This window comes from Belonocnema kinseyi, chromosome 6 (genome assembly GCF_010883055.1).
Source record: "Belonocnema kinseyi isolate 2016_QV_RU_SX_M_011 chromosome 6, B_treatae_v1, whole genome shotgun sequence".
Classification (NCBI taxonomy): Eukaryota; Metazoa; Arthropoda; class Insecta; order Hymenoptera; family Cynipidae; genus Belonocnema; species Belonocnema kinseyi.
Window position 1 is genome coordinate 115,997,983 of NC_046662.1, and position 13,901 is coordinate 116,011,883.

The following is a 13,901-nucleotide window of genomic DNA, read 5'->3' on the forward strand; positions in this document are numbered from 1 at the left end:
CTGTTCCTATCTGTTCGTTTATTGCCACTTTACTTCTTTCTTTAATAATTGTTGCAGAGGTTCTATAATCTTTGTAAATTTTGGAATAATTTTCCTGTATCATGATGCCATTCCTATTAATCTTTGAATTTATTTGACCGTTTTTGGTTTCATTTGAATTATGTTGTTATAATTCTGTCCATCAGGCGCTGGAATGTAGTAAGAGCATTTGTTACACCAAATAGCATCTCTTAAACTGATCCGTTCCTTTTCCTGAGACTATAAACGCTGTTACGGGTTGAGATTCCTCGTGCAACGGTATCTGATGATATGCTGATCGAAGATCTATTTTCGACATGTACCTTGCTGAACTCAATGCATCCAATATTTCTAATATTATAGAAATCGCCTATAAATCCTTTTTATTTATTTTATTAAATTTTCTAAAATCCAAACAAAATACTTATTTCCTATTAGGTTTTTTTATCATTACTATAGGGTTTGACCAATGACTATTAGATGGTTCTATAATTTTTTCTAACAAAAGTCGATCTACTTCCTCGTACATAAGCTATCTTATTTTAGGTGAAGCATAATATTATCTTTTTTTAATTGGCTCAGGACCTTGAAATTCTATTTTATGGCTAGTTAAGTGCGTCGGTTTCAATTGTATTCCCTGATCTATTACTTTTCTTTTAATCAAGTTTTCTAATTGCATTTTCTGTGCTTCATTTCTAAAATGATACCAATTGGCTTTTCTGATTGCAAATAGTTTTTCTATTATCGAATTACTTTTTTCTCACTGTTTCATCGATAATTGTCTTCAATTTAGAATCTTTTTTCTCTTTATCGCATTTTAATGGACCTTTAAATTTTTTTTTAATCTCCTATCTTTATTTTGCGTATGTAAATTCGTGTTTATTTTTCTCTTGCTCTTTATTTTATTCCTACCATAATTTGTTTTCCTACTTTCTCTTGCTTTATTTTGACTAGCTGGCTTATCTAATCTCTCGACGCACAGTGGGGCGAAAATGACGACTCTAAATAAATTGATTTTCCGTCTACAGTTTTCACCCGATTTAAGCGGTTTAAAAAAATTAAAGCTGATGAAAATCCGCATGATCTTATCAGAGTATATATTTAAATTGAGGCTCTATTTTTTTTCTTGACAAACTTGAAAAACAATTTTTTTTTTACTTTTGAAGAGTACCATTTCCCAGACAATGTATTTAATTTTCTATAAACACTTAAGTGGATAAAAATGGTTTCATATGGTTTTACGGTGTATGGTCCTTTGATCCTCACTGGATTTCCTCAATTGATCAACATAAATAACACAGACACACAAAAAAAGTCAAAGTCCACGGAAGCAACCTTTGGGGTTCTATGGTTTTTTGGTCGCTGATTCCGAATCGTTTGTAGTTTTTTCAGCTCAGATCGCTTTCAAGGTCATTTGAAGTTCAAATGAAGAAAATATTGCTGAAAAAATCTAAAAAAATGCAGGCATAGGTTTTTTTAGCGTGCTGAACCCGAATCCGGTGTCGGTTGACCTTCATTAGTTCAAGATCAAGTTCATTTGAAGGTCAAACCAACAAAATAACCTCAAAAAAATTTGTAAAAATTTATATATAAGCTTGATACACCTTCATCAATTCACGTACAAGCTCATAATAAGATCAAAAAATTAACAATCCCTCATAAACAATTATGATAGACATATTTTTTGTATCAACTTGTGTTCATGTTTTCCGCTCATACCGTACTGTCAAATGATCGACGTAACGGTTTTTTTCGCTTTCTGCCTGTAGTTTTACACTCTCTTTTCAGTGACCAGCAGTAATCAGCCATCACAGTGACATCCCATCTGCCTTGGTAGCGCTTTTCCATTTCTTTCATGGCTTGATGGAAGCGCTCTCCTTGTTCTTCACTGTAATCGCCACCATTCTCTGGGAATCGATCCAGGTGATTATGCAGGACGAGCAATTTGTGTGACATCAGGCACCCCATTTTTCCAAAGCTCTTAATCATTTCGGCTACTATAACTTTATAATTTTCACTTCTTTTATTTCCTAAAAAGTTTTTCACAACTTCGTAAAACTGATCCAAGCATCCCTTTGAATTTTTGACATTGTCGTTGGAAATTTATCATCTTCTAAAAGTCTCCTTATTTCTGAACCATCAAAAATCCCTTCTTTCAACTTGCCATCAGATTTATATTGAAACTTCTTTTCCAAGTATTTAAAACGTCGACTATTTGCATGTAAGGCTTTCACAAATTGCTTCATGGCTCCTAATTTAATATGTAATGGAGGAATCAATACTTTTTTGGATCAACCAGGGCCGATTCAATGATATTTCCTTTTCCTATTTCAAGTGATTTCCTTTCAGCCCACTTATGATTTGTGTAATGTTTTTTGCGATCTCTACTATCCCATAGGCACAAGAAAGACGGATTCTTTGTAAATCCGGACTGCTGTCCTAGCAACATACCTGAAACTTTCAAATCACCACATATAAGCCAATTATATGTTTTATATTCAATGGCCTCTAGAAGTTTTTTTAAACTAGTGAAGGATTCTTTCATTGTCGTAGAGTGTGCGACAGGTACTGTGGCATATTGATTTCTGTTGTAAAGTATTACAACTTTTAAGCTTCTTTTTGATGAGTCAATAAACAGTCTCAAATCATCATCTTTATAAGTTCCGCAGCATCTTTAGGTAGTCCCAAATGTCTTACGAGATCATTAAGTTCGGACTGTGTAAATTTTTCAGCAATTATATTGCTTACTCCACCTGGTTTATAAACTGCATCAGAGCTTTCACTGCTATCGCTTTCATATTCATCTTGATTTTCATCATCGGTCTTAGTGCTTTTGTCATCATCATCATCATCATCATCATCATCATCTTTAAATTCAATTGATAAATTTTCTATACTATCAACATCAACCTCATCAATGGTTTAAGTTCTCTCAACGGCTTTTTTTTTACTGATCCTACCTGGGCGTATTTAAGATTATGTAAATTTTTTTTATTATACTAACGGATATCGGTTTTACAGAAATAACAATCATCTTCGTTTTATGGCTCATTCCATTCTGTGGGTTTAATGAAGATCAATTTAGAATCGTCTTTAGTTTTTTCCAAATAGAAAGCATTTTGCGGCAGTTATTGCAAATACTATCAGGAGCCCAATCTCCCGAAACTATATCTGAATTAAAGCATTCTTTGTATATATTCCGGAAATATTCGTTGAACGATCGTCGATCGTTTTTGTTCGGAATAAATGTTCCGCAAATGAAGTAAAATGCGTTAAGATCTTTCGGGCACACGTGTTTGAAGATGAGGTTGAAGGTTTGTTTAAATTTTCCATATTTTTATATATCGACCCGCTCGACAGGGATCCTGGTCCCATTGCAGGTGAGTCCGCCGTCCTGGAGGTGATAACCCTTTTACCTCTCCAGGGCTAAGTAAAAGGGCTTTTCGTCTTTGACGAGGACAATGTCAACTCATCGACGAACACACTACGGCATCATCCTCACACCCTGTCGACACCCTGTAAGGCAGTGCACTTCCACTGGCATCGGTACCCCGACTTGCGTACGAGCGAATCATTCTACACATCCCCTTACGGGGCAGTTGTCATCGCCACACGACTAGTGGTGGCAACAGGTGAAAAAGAATCGATTACATACATCGAAACATCTAGACATCCACACAGCCATGCGATAAGAAAGTACACTGCCTTACTTTCGAGAAATTCACAGCAGCTAATGTTGATAAAGATAAATGAATATTTCCAGTTTCTATATAGACAAAAAAGTAAAGATGATTCTAAATTAATTTTTTAAAACATTTTTTCAACAGTACCTCATTGATTTGACCTTCAAATGACCTTGACCTTGAACTCATAAAGGTCAACCGACATCGGATTCGGATTCAGATTTTTTTAGCCTTTTTTCCGAATTCGACCTTCAAATGACCTGAGATGATCTTCAGATAACCAGATATGATCAAATCAACCTTGGATTTGTATTCAGCGACCCTCAAAACCTATATATAAATTTTTACAATTTTTGTTGAGGTTATTCCGTTGGTTTGACCTTCAAATAATCTTGATCTTGATCTAATGAAGGTCAACCGACACCGGATTCGGAAGCCGACAAACGATTCGGAATCAGTGACCCAAAAACCATAGAACCCCAAAGGTCGCCTCCATGAACTTTGACTTTTTTTTTGTGTGTCTGTGTAATTTTTGAGTCTTACCCGTGAGGATTGAGAGTGTGACAAGCCTACATATGGCAAGTCTTCCCCCGTGTATTTTTGCAAATAAATGGCCTCCCGGGGTATCACTTCCACTAAGATAGAAGCATGCAGGGGCATCGCTTCCCCCAAGTATGAGGCTAATCAGGGCATCACTTTCCCAGTAAATTAAAACGTACCCGAAACAGAGGTTCTTTTTGGCATGCCTTCCCCGGGCATCACTTCCCCCGAGAAAGAATAACAAAAATGGACATGTCTTCCCCGGGCATCACAACTCCAGTGAAATGTTGAAATCTAGAGACTTATGGCAAAAATAGGCATGTCTTCCCAGGGCATCACTTCCCCAGTGAAATGTTGAAATCTAAAGACAATGGCAAAAATGGGCATATCATCCCCGGGCATCACTTCCCTAGTGAAATATTGAAATGTAGAGACTATGGAAAAAATGGGCATTTCTTCCCTGGGCATCACTTCCCCAGTGAAATGTTGAAATCTAAAGACTATGGCAAAAATAGGCATTTCTTCCCGGGGCATCACTTCCCCAGTGAAATGTTGAAATCTAGAGACTATGGCAGAATTGGGCATGTCCTCCCCGGGCATCACTTCCCTAGTGAAATGTTGAAATCTAAAGACTATGGCAAAAATGGGCATGTCCTCCCCGGGCATCACTTCAACAGTGACATATTAAAATTGTCAGACTGTGGCAAAAATGGTCATGTCTTCCCCGGGCATCACTTCCCCAGTGAAATATTAAAATCGTCAGACTATGGCAAAAATGGGCATGTCATCCCCGGGCATCATTTCCCCAGTGAAATTTAGAAATATAGAGACTATGGCAAAAATGGGCATGTCATCCCCGGGCATCACTGCCCCAGTGAAATTTGGAAATATAGAGATTGTGGCAAAAATGGACACGTCCTCCCCGGGCATCACTTCCCCAGTGAATCACTGTCAGTCACCCGAGGGTTGGAAAAAACGGGAACGGGGCGCGGCGGTGCTATTGGCGAGGTGAGTCACCCGAGTGTTGGAAAAAACTGGAAGGGGCGCGGTGGTGCTATTGGCGAGGTCACTCACCCGAGGTTTGGAAAAAATTGGAAAGGGGCGCCTTTCATGCCCTTTTTTCCATAGTCTCTTGATTTCAATATTTCACTAGGGAACTGATGCCCGCGGAGAACATGCTCATTTTTGCCATCATCTCTATATTTCTAAATTTCATTGGGGAAGTGATGCTCGGGGAAGACATGCCCATTTTTTCCATAGTCTCTATATTTCTAAATTTCACTTGGGAAGTGATGCCCGGGGAAGACATGCTCATTTTTGCCACAGTCTGACGATTTTAATATTTGAATTGGGAAGTGATGCCCGAGGAAGACATGCCCATTTTCGCCATATTATCTAGATTTCAATATTTCACTATGAAAGTGATGCCCGAGGAGGACATGCCCATTTTTTCCATAGTCTGACGATTTTAATATGTCACTGTGGAAGTGATTTCCGGGGAAGACATGCCCATTTTTTCCATAGTCTGAAGATTTTAATATGTTACTATGGAAGTGATGTCCGGGGAAGACATGTCTATTTTTTCCGCAGCCTGACAATTTTAATATTTCAATGGGGAAGTGATGCCCGGGTAAGACATGCCCATTTTTGCTACAGTCTGACGATTTTTATATTTTAATTGGGAAGTGATGCCGGGAGAAGAAATGCCCATTTTTTCCATATTCTCTAGATTTCACTATGGAAGTGATGCCCGGGCAGGACATGCCCATTTTTTCCATAGTATGACGATTTTAATATGTCACTGTGGAAGTGATTTCCGGGGAAGACAGTCCCATTTTTGCCATAGTCTCTAGATTTCAACATTTCACTGAGGCAGTGATGCCTCGGGGAAGCGATGCCCGTAGAAGCCTTTACCTTGTGGGAAGTTATGTCGGGGAAGGCTTGCCGTATGTAAGCTTGTCCCAAGCCCTGACGATTCATGAATAAACAATCATTATTATAAACAAATAAAGAAAACAATTTTGAGCTTCAGCTATTGGTGATGAAAAGAGTAGTCATTTTCCATGGAAATAGCTTCATAAAGCTCGTGAATGATACTCAGTTATATCTGCTCATATAATAATTCGCAATTGTTCCAACGGTCTTCGTTAACAGTTGCATTATTCAGCTATTTATGGTCACACAAACTCCGTTCTTTGGGTGTATTTAATTGTTAATAACTGACCTTCGATAACGGTAGGGGATTTTGATGAATAATAACAACTGCCTATGTTATAAACAATTTCATGAACTCATCTTTTCTATTCGTCATGGATTTAATAGCGTTTTACATGTAATTGTTCATGAATTGTTGATAGCAATGGTAGTTGTTATTATTCATCCAAATCCCCTTACGTTAATCGAAGATCAATCACTAACAATTAAATACATCCAAAGAACAGAGTTTGTGTGACGAAAAATAGCCGAATAATGCAATTGTTAACTAAGATCGTTTGAACAATTGCTAATTGTTTTTATATGAGCAGATATGATAACTGAGTATCGTTCACGAGCTCTATGGAGCTAATTCTATGAAAAATTACTATTCTTTTCGTCATCATTAGCTGGAGCCAAACATTTTTTTCTTTATTTGTTTATAATAATGATTTTTTATTCATGAATCCTAACGGGTATGACACAAAAATTATTTTTGTTGATCAATTGAGGAAATCCAGTGAGAATCAAGGGACCATACACCGTAAAACCATATGAAACTATTTTCATCCACTTATTTGTTTATAACAAATTAAATACATTTTTTAATTTATCCTACGGTACTGGATGAAAACTGTTGTCGGAAAATTAATTTGCCCAGAGTTGTGATTTTCTCCCTACTGTGCGACGTCCACGCTGAATCGTTCCAGTGCTGCGTCGCTCGAATTGCAGAGTTTAGTGTGCGGGACACCATGCCCCTGTACTCTGTGTCAGGTGGATTGCTGGCTGACTTGAGTCTAGTGCATCATCTGTAAGAAGGGCTTGGTATGAGATGTATGGTGAAACGGGAGAAGAGACTTTTCGCTAGAGTATATCTGTCTCTTTCCCTTGCATATGGTTTCGCAAGCTAATCGGCGACGGACGGCTAATCACTAAAAATGCAGTAGGAAGCTAGGTACCTTTCACCATATCCGTACCCATTGTTTCTATCAATCTTAAATCTGGTACAAGTCTGAATAATAAGTATTTTTCCGTATGAACTATTTTAATTGGGATCCATACTTGTCCTATTATTTAAAATTGTTGGCCATTTGGCACCATTAATGCTGTTTGACTTTTTTAATATCTTAATCCCTCTAATATCTACAGTTCGCGTTTCCCTGATCTATTTTATACCAAAGATCGCGTTGAAAATAGCCTTTTTCCAGAAATTGTAGGACGTTAAGGGATTCTGTGATCTATTATCTGAATTTTTATAATCATAGTTTGGATCCGGGTCCGCAATATATAAAAGCGCTGGTAACATTTTTGACCTGTTAGAGAGAGAAACTTACGTTAGCATCAAGAGACACGCCTAATCTAAAACCATTTTGATTGCACCCCTGCCGATGAAAAAGCACTGAAAAAGCATTGGTGAACGTCACTGGGTCGCCAGTACCTCTTCAGTGGCTGTTTGTGCTGATTCTCAGCACCAAAACGGCACTTCGAAGTGATGGGACGGTCATATAACGGCCCTATTGCTTTCATCACGTACCGTACGGGCAGAGTTATTTACAATACTTGGCCGCAACCAGCCCGACTCCTTTTTTTCAATTTTCTTCAAATGATTAACACATTTGTTCAATTTATGAATTTTCTCAGTATACATATTTATAATTGTAACTTATGTACTAATATACTACTTTGCAGTTGAATTAAAAAATGTTGTCCGTTTTAGCGTATTTCATTCCATTTAAGAGATACGTTGTATTTACTCCAATTTTAAACATCCAAAAGAAAAAGTTATCTGAAATAATTGAAACCCATAGATTCTGAATTTCTAACCTTCTCATAGCTAATTTCAAAATTTGACAAATTTTTAATTTTTGATTTTTAATCCCTTTCAGCTTGTTTACTTGGCAGTCTAGTTTCAGGTATAAAAGAAACTTCTGCTCGCCATTTTTAGTGTGGTTTTCAGTGCTTTTTCAGGCTGGGGTCGAGTTGCGGCTCGGTCAGGAACACACAGTGGATGGTGCCTTCCCCGTCCATGTTACTGCCTTCTCCGCTTCTCATCGTTCGCCGCCGAACGATCGATTCACATTTGCCATGAATTTTCCTTCACACTTTAACCTTAGGCTTAGGACTGGCAGCAAAATGTGCAAAACACATTTTTTATGCAGGCGTGTTCAAAAATAAATTGATTGGAAACATGTATTGTCAACAATATAATACTGGAATTATTTTAGTGACTTTTAAAATTTGCATGGGTCGAGATAATCGGACAATAATAATTATGCAGCTGTTCGAGCTTGGAGCGAGTTATTGCATGCGGACCAAAAATTCCAAAGTCAAATATTAAGAATTGGGCAGTTCCAAATTAAAAACCTTAATAGAATTTAATCGTTTTTAGAATGTCAGGACGAGAAGGAGGTAAGAAAAAACCCCTGAAGGCTCCCAAAAAAGACAACAAAGAAATGGATGAGGACGACCTAGCTTTCAAACAGAAGCAAAAGGAGACACAGAAGGCTTTACAAGATGCGGCGAAGAAAGCTGCCCAAAAGGGTCCTCTTGTGACTGGCGGTATAAAAAAGTCTGGGAAAAAATGATCGATGTACTTCAGACTGTTATGTTCAGTGATATCTAAGCCATGCACATTTCAGTATATTTTTCATTGTCCTTCCCAGCTTCAAATTTTCTATTTTTTAATTTGTAAATGAACCGTTCAGTAAATTGATTTTTTTAATTGAGCGATTTTTAATCTAAATGGATTCATTCTTGTATAGTGCACTCTCTCTTACTGTTTTATAAAATTATCTTAAAATATTTATGTAAAGAGTGCCGTATTTAACAAATATTGAAACCATATAAGTTACTTTATTGTCTCATTATTAACCTTTGCTTTTAAGGTAGCCATTCATAAATCACTTAACACATGGTGGGGGCGGGGGGGGGGAATGACCTAGTGCAGGCCTGTCCAACAATATAGTGTATTTTTCGGTTCAACGAATATTGCTCTCGGTTTCCTTTGGACACTAATAAGGATTTATATTTTTATATATGTCCGTCCGCGTACAAAGAGATCTTTCGCGGAAAAAAAAGATTTGTAGTTTTTTGTAGTGGAGTTAGGAGGGAACTTCCCCTCCTCTCTTCTCTAGATAAAAGAGTGTATACTAGGGCAGCGATTCCCAAACTTTTTTCGCTCTTTCTGGGGAGAGGTAGGGCCGTCACCCTCAAAATTTTTTCATAATTCTTAAACCCAAGGGGGGGGGGGCACTTGACTGCCTGTGATGTGGGCATGTGCTCACTTGCCGCGCTCGACCTTCTCATTGTAAGAAAATTAGAGCCGATTAGCAAAAATGGAAAATTTAGTAAAATATTCCTCAAAGAATTTTAATAGGCAGCGTTAGATTTTCTGGATTATGACGAGAACATTAAAAAAATATAGAGAAAAATCGGTTAATAAGTTCAAAAGTTAATGCACTTTTGTTACGCTGCAGAGTTGTCCCAGTAATGGATTTTCTCAGACAAATTTAGTGAAAATATTAACCGATTTTTATGAACTTTTTTTCCATATTTAGAAAATTATATCACGGAATTGATTCAACTTATTTAAATGTAATTGTGTCATACCTTTATAACTTCAGTTATTGTAACAGGTCTCAATCTCAGACCAATGAAAGGCATTCATGATAGATCATCAAAAGTAGTCTTATGCTCACAGCAGGGAGTCTGCCTTAAAGCCTACAGAGCTACCCGGCCCGGAGTTGCATCCCCCTACCGCTGGGTAGCCACCCTACCCAGGGTAGGCGTTTGGGAAACGCTGTATTAGAATGATACAAAAAACGCTTTCGAGCTACAGGGAAAGTCATTCTCCAAAAAGTTTTCATCTATGGAGAAATAAAATCTTTTTTCTTTTTAAAAATTTAAATATTAAAATGTGACACCGGGCGCTTCAAAATCTCATTAGTTTGCATCGAGAAATTTTTGATTTTCGAAAAATTGAACTCATACTTTAGGGTTTGCTTGAAACATGCCAAATTTTGCAGGGACTGAAGAGGAGTGGCTGTGAAATGACACCATACTAATAACTTTTATTTCTAACCCACACTTACCCCGTAAAAATGTTGTTTTTTATTTTGGGTTCATATTTGGGGTGCTGTGGGGATGGTGGTAAGAGTGGGTTGAAAATGAAATTTATTAATATAGTTTTATACTGTAGAAATTTGTTTTCAATCCCTAGAAAACTTGCCACGTTTCTATCAAACCTTGAAGTAAATTTTTCGAAAATCCAAAATTACCCCATGTTAACTAAAGAGAATTTTAAAATACCCGGTTGCACAAGTTAACGTTTAAATTTCGAAACAAAAATACGGATTTTCTTTCTCCGGAAATGGGAAATTTTGGAGCGGTGACTTGCCCCCTAGTGTGAAAAAATGTAACAATGCATTTTCAGACCACCCTACTGTATACAAAAAGTCAGTATCGTCTCTTCACAGCCTTCCAGATATAAACGTCACAATGTGCGAGAGCCCGATATGAACGAAAACGAGCTTTTGTGGTATGTGAAGAACACTCTGAGCAAAACCTGACGCCGTTTCTACCTTTAGCTCCGGCGAGTAGCTGATTGGCTCCAAGAGCACTTTTGGCGTGGTAAAGGGCATAGCAGGATAAGTATGTATGTTTTGTCTAGTGTGGTAAAAAAAAACATTTTCGAATTAGTAGGGTTACGCATTTGTTGGAAAGTTTTTCTCTAAATTCACTACTTAATATAGAGAATTCATGGGACCGCCCTATGGTTTAGCTTGGCGGTGCAACAGCTACGCTTTGCGAACTTGATCTGATACTTCGTTAAAGCTCAAGGCTCGCCTAAATCTTCAAAAGCGACCTTACCTAAATCTTCTGTATTCGTAATGTGCCCTTCATTGTTTATGGGGTCCCGGTGGTCTAGAATTCGATAATTCAAGGTATTTTGAGGAATTTTTTTTCACAAAAAACAAATGAAAAACGACATTTAAACTTTTCAGGGTTATTATTCAACAAGTTTTATGTACAAAAAAAAATGTTTTGAAAAAAAATTTCATTATTTTAAAAATGGTGCTGAAGTCGACCCTTCCAAAATTTGTACTTGGACGGTGTGAGCGATTTTGGCTCTTCTATTCATCTGAAAAATAAAAGCCAAAGAAATTATTAATCAGTATAAGTATAGCTATCGTCCGTACTAGAAAAAAGGAAAAGAATGAAAATTGACAAAATGGCACGCTTTTGAAATTAATATTCTAAAAATCGAGTTTTTCTTCCCAGTTTTTTAATTTAAAAAATATGAAATAAGTCCAATAAAAATATAATTCTAGTACCGACAATAGCTATTGATGTTGTGAATAACATATTAAAATTTCAGACGATTCGGTTGAAGAGTTTTTTTTTTATACCACACCATGCCGAAAAAAGTAGTTTTGAGATAATTGAGTTTAAACTTTTAAGCATGAATACCTTACCTAAATCGTATTGAATTTCTGCAGAGAATTGTTTGTGCACTATTCCATTGTCAATGAGTTATATTTCAGCTTTAAGTCTAGACTTCGTTATTAAGACGGTGTTGACATTTACACCTCTAGTCCCGATTTTCATTCAAGCGAGTCATTAATGTTTCAAATCTCGACGTAAACAGAACAAAATTAAGAAAGTAAAGTGTTAAATCTTGTACTCCTATGGCAAAAAAATGCGTGACAAAAATAATGATACGAAAAAGTATTTGATAATAGAAACGAAACAACATTTTTCTGAACGAAAATTACCGTCCAAAATAAAAGTTTTTGAAGTGCTCTTCCATCATCGCATAGCTTTTAAACGATGTAAAGCTGAAACTACAAAAAATACGATCGCAGAATGTTTTTCATTTGAACTTTTTACAGTAATTATATGCTTTTCAATGCTTTTTAACACTTTGGAAATTTTCAAAAAATAGGAAAAACTTTTTTTTGGTAGGTTCAAAAATTTCAATCTCAATTTTTACTAGATATTAAATATATTCTGAAACTGACACAATAAAAATGTTCAATTACACCAAAGTTTAAAAAGTTAGAGAATTTTGAAAATTCAAAACAAATTTTCTTAAAATTTTAGACATTTTTGTTTAAGTTTCTGGTACATGAGAAATATACTTGCAAATTATTATCATCGTGTTTTTAATTTCGATGGAAATTTAAAAAGTTATACGCTCTTCAACATTTTGAACAATTTCATAAATAAAATAATTTTTTTTTATAGATTACAAAATGTCAATCCAAATTTTTACCAGATATCACATATATTTCTAAACTGCTATAATCAAATTTGTTTATTAAACTAAAAAGTATTTTAAAAATTGTAAACAAAATTTGTTATAAGAAAAAATAATTTGGAGGAAGTGGATCTAAACTAATTTAATGAATATATTTTTAATTTGTTTATTTTCACCTTAACTTTTGTTTCAGATAATTGATGTGAAAGTAATAGTATTGTTGATATTCATGATCTAAATAACTATGGTTCATCAGAGGAAAATGAAGAATTTATGAATGTCAGCTGTGTGTCCAACATTTTCAATAACGAAAAATCCGTAGAAGATGCAAAAAATAATGCTATTTAGTAATCCTTTAAAAAACTAATGACTTCAGAAGTATAGGGTGTCCAAAAAGTCCCGGGGCAGCCAAATAAATCCTTAGGTACAACATTTTTGGAGAAGGTTGAGGTTATTCTTGAAGTAACTTTCAACGAGGAATCCATTGGTGAACTTAGTTTTGACCTTGACCATGACCTTCATGGTTATTTCAAGGTCACCTTTGTTTTTTAAATTGAAAGGCCCATTTTCGACATTGGCAATCGAAATAACGGAAAATTTGACTTCAAAAAGAATAGTCAGGTCATAGGTCAGACCTTGATATGTCCATCAAGGTCATACCTTACGTATGACCTGATTACACGGTTTTTAATGCAAAATTTTCCATTCTTTCGATTTACCATGTGAATGGTAAAAAAAAATTTGGAGTAAGGAAAACAAAAATAACACAGGGCCACAACAACAAAAAGTTGTCTGCGCGAGACAACTAACTAGGCTACCCTTATGGATTTTGAGCCGCTGAATACGAATATGGCCTCAGAATTTGTCTTACACGTCTCAGTTTTTGCCTAGAGGCAAAAAGTAGAGAAAAGTTTAGGGAATTCTGGATACACAGGCCATACAAAAAATTTGCCTGCACGGGACAAGTGACTAGGCTTCCCTTATGGATGTTGAGCCGCTGAATCCAAATCTGGCCTCAGAATTTCTTTTTCACGTCTCAGTTTTCCCTCACATGCAGAAAATAAGGAAATGTCTAGGGATAATTTGCACTTTATTTTGATAATACCAGTATACGTTAAAATAGACACATCGATATTCTATTCTTAATCGCAACGACTTGTAGAGACTTGATTTGTACGCAGAAATTATTTAGTGTGACTTCTATTTCC

The 13,901-nt window shown here is 36.2% G+C and overlaps 1 protein-coding gene across 5 annotated transcripts in view; it reads left to right on the forward strand.

The window, feature by feature from the left end:
* Positions 1-9,285, forward strand: part of LOC117174797 (translation machinery-associated protein 7 homolog) — a 101,471-nt gene extending 92,186 nt beyond the window's left edge. For 4 of the 5 annotated variants that reach the window (XM_033364171.1, XM_033364167.1, XM_033364168.1 and 1 more), the window contains one exon: positions 8,824-9,285. In XM_033364171.1, coding sequence (XP_033220062.1) covers positions 8,825-9,019 — 195 coding nt within the window. In that variant the 5' untranslated portion in view covers position 8,824 and the 3' untranslated portion in view covers positions 9,020-9,285. Of the gene's footprint in view, positions 1-8,806 lie in introns of all 5 variants that reach the window. The other variant, XM_033364170.1, reaches the window with a different exon arrangement.
* The last annotated feature ends 4,616 nt before the right edge of the window (positions 9,286-13,901 follow it).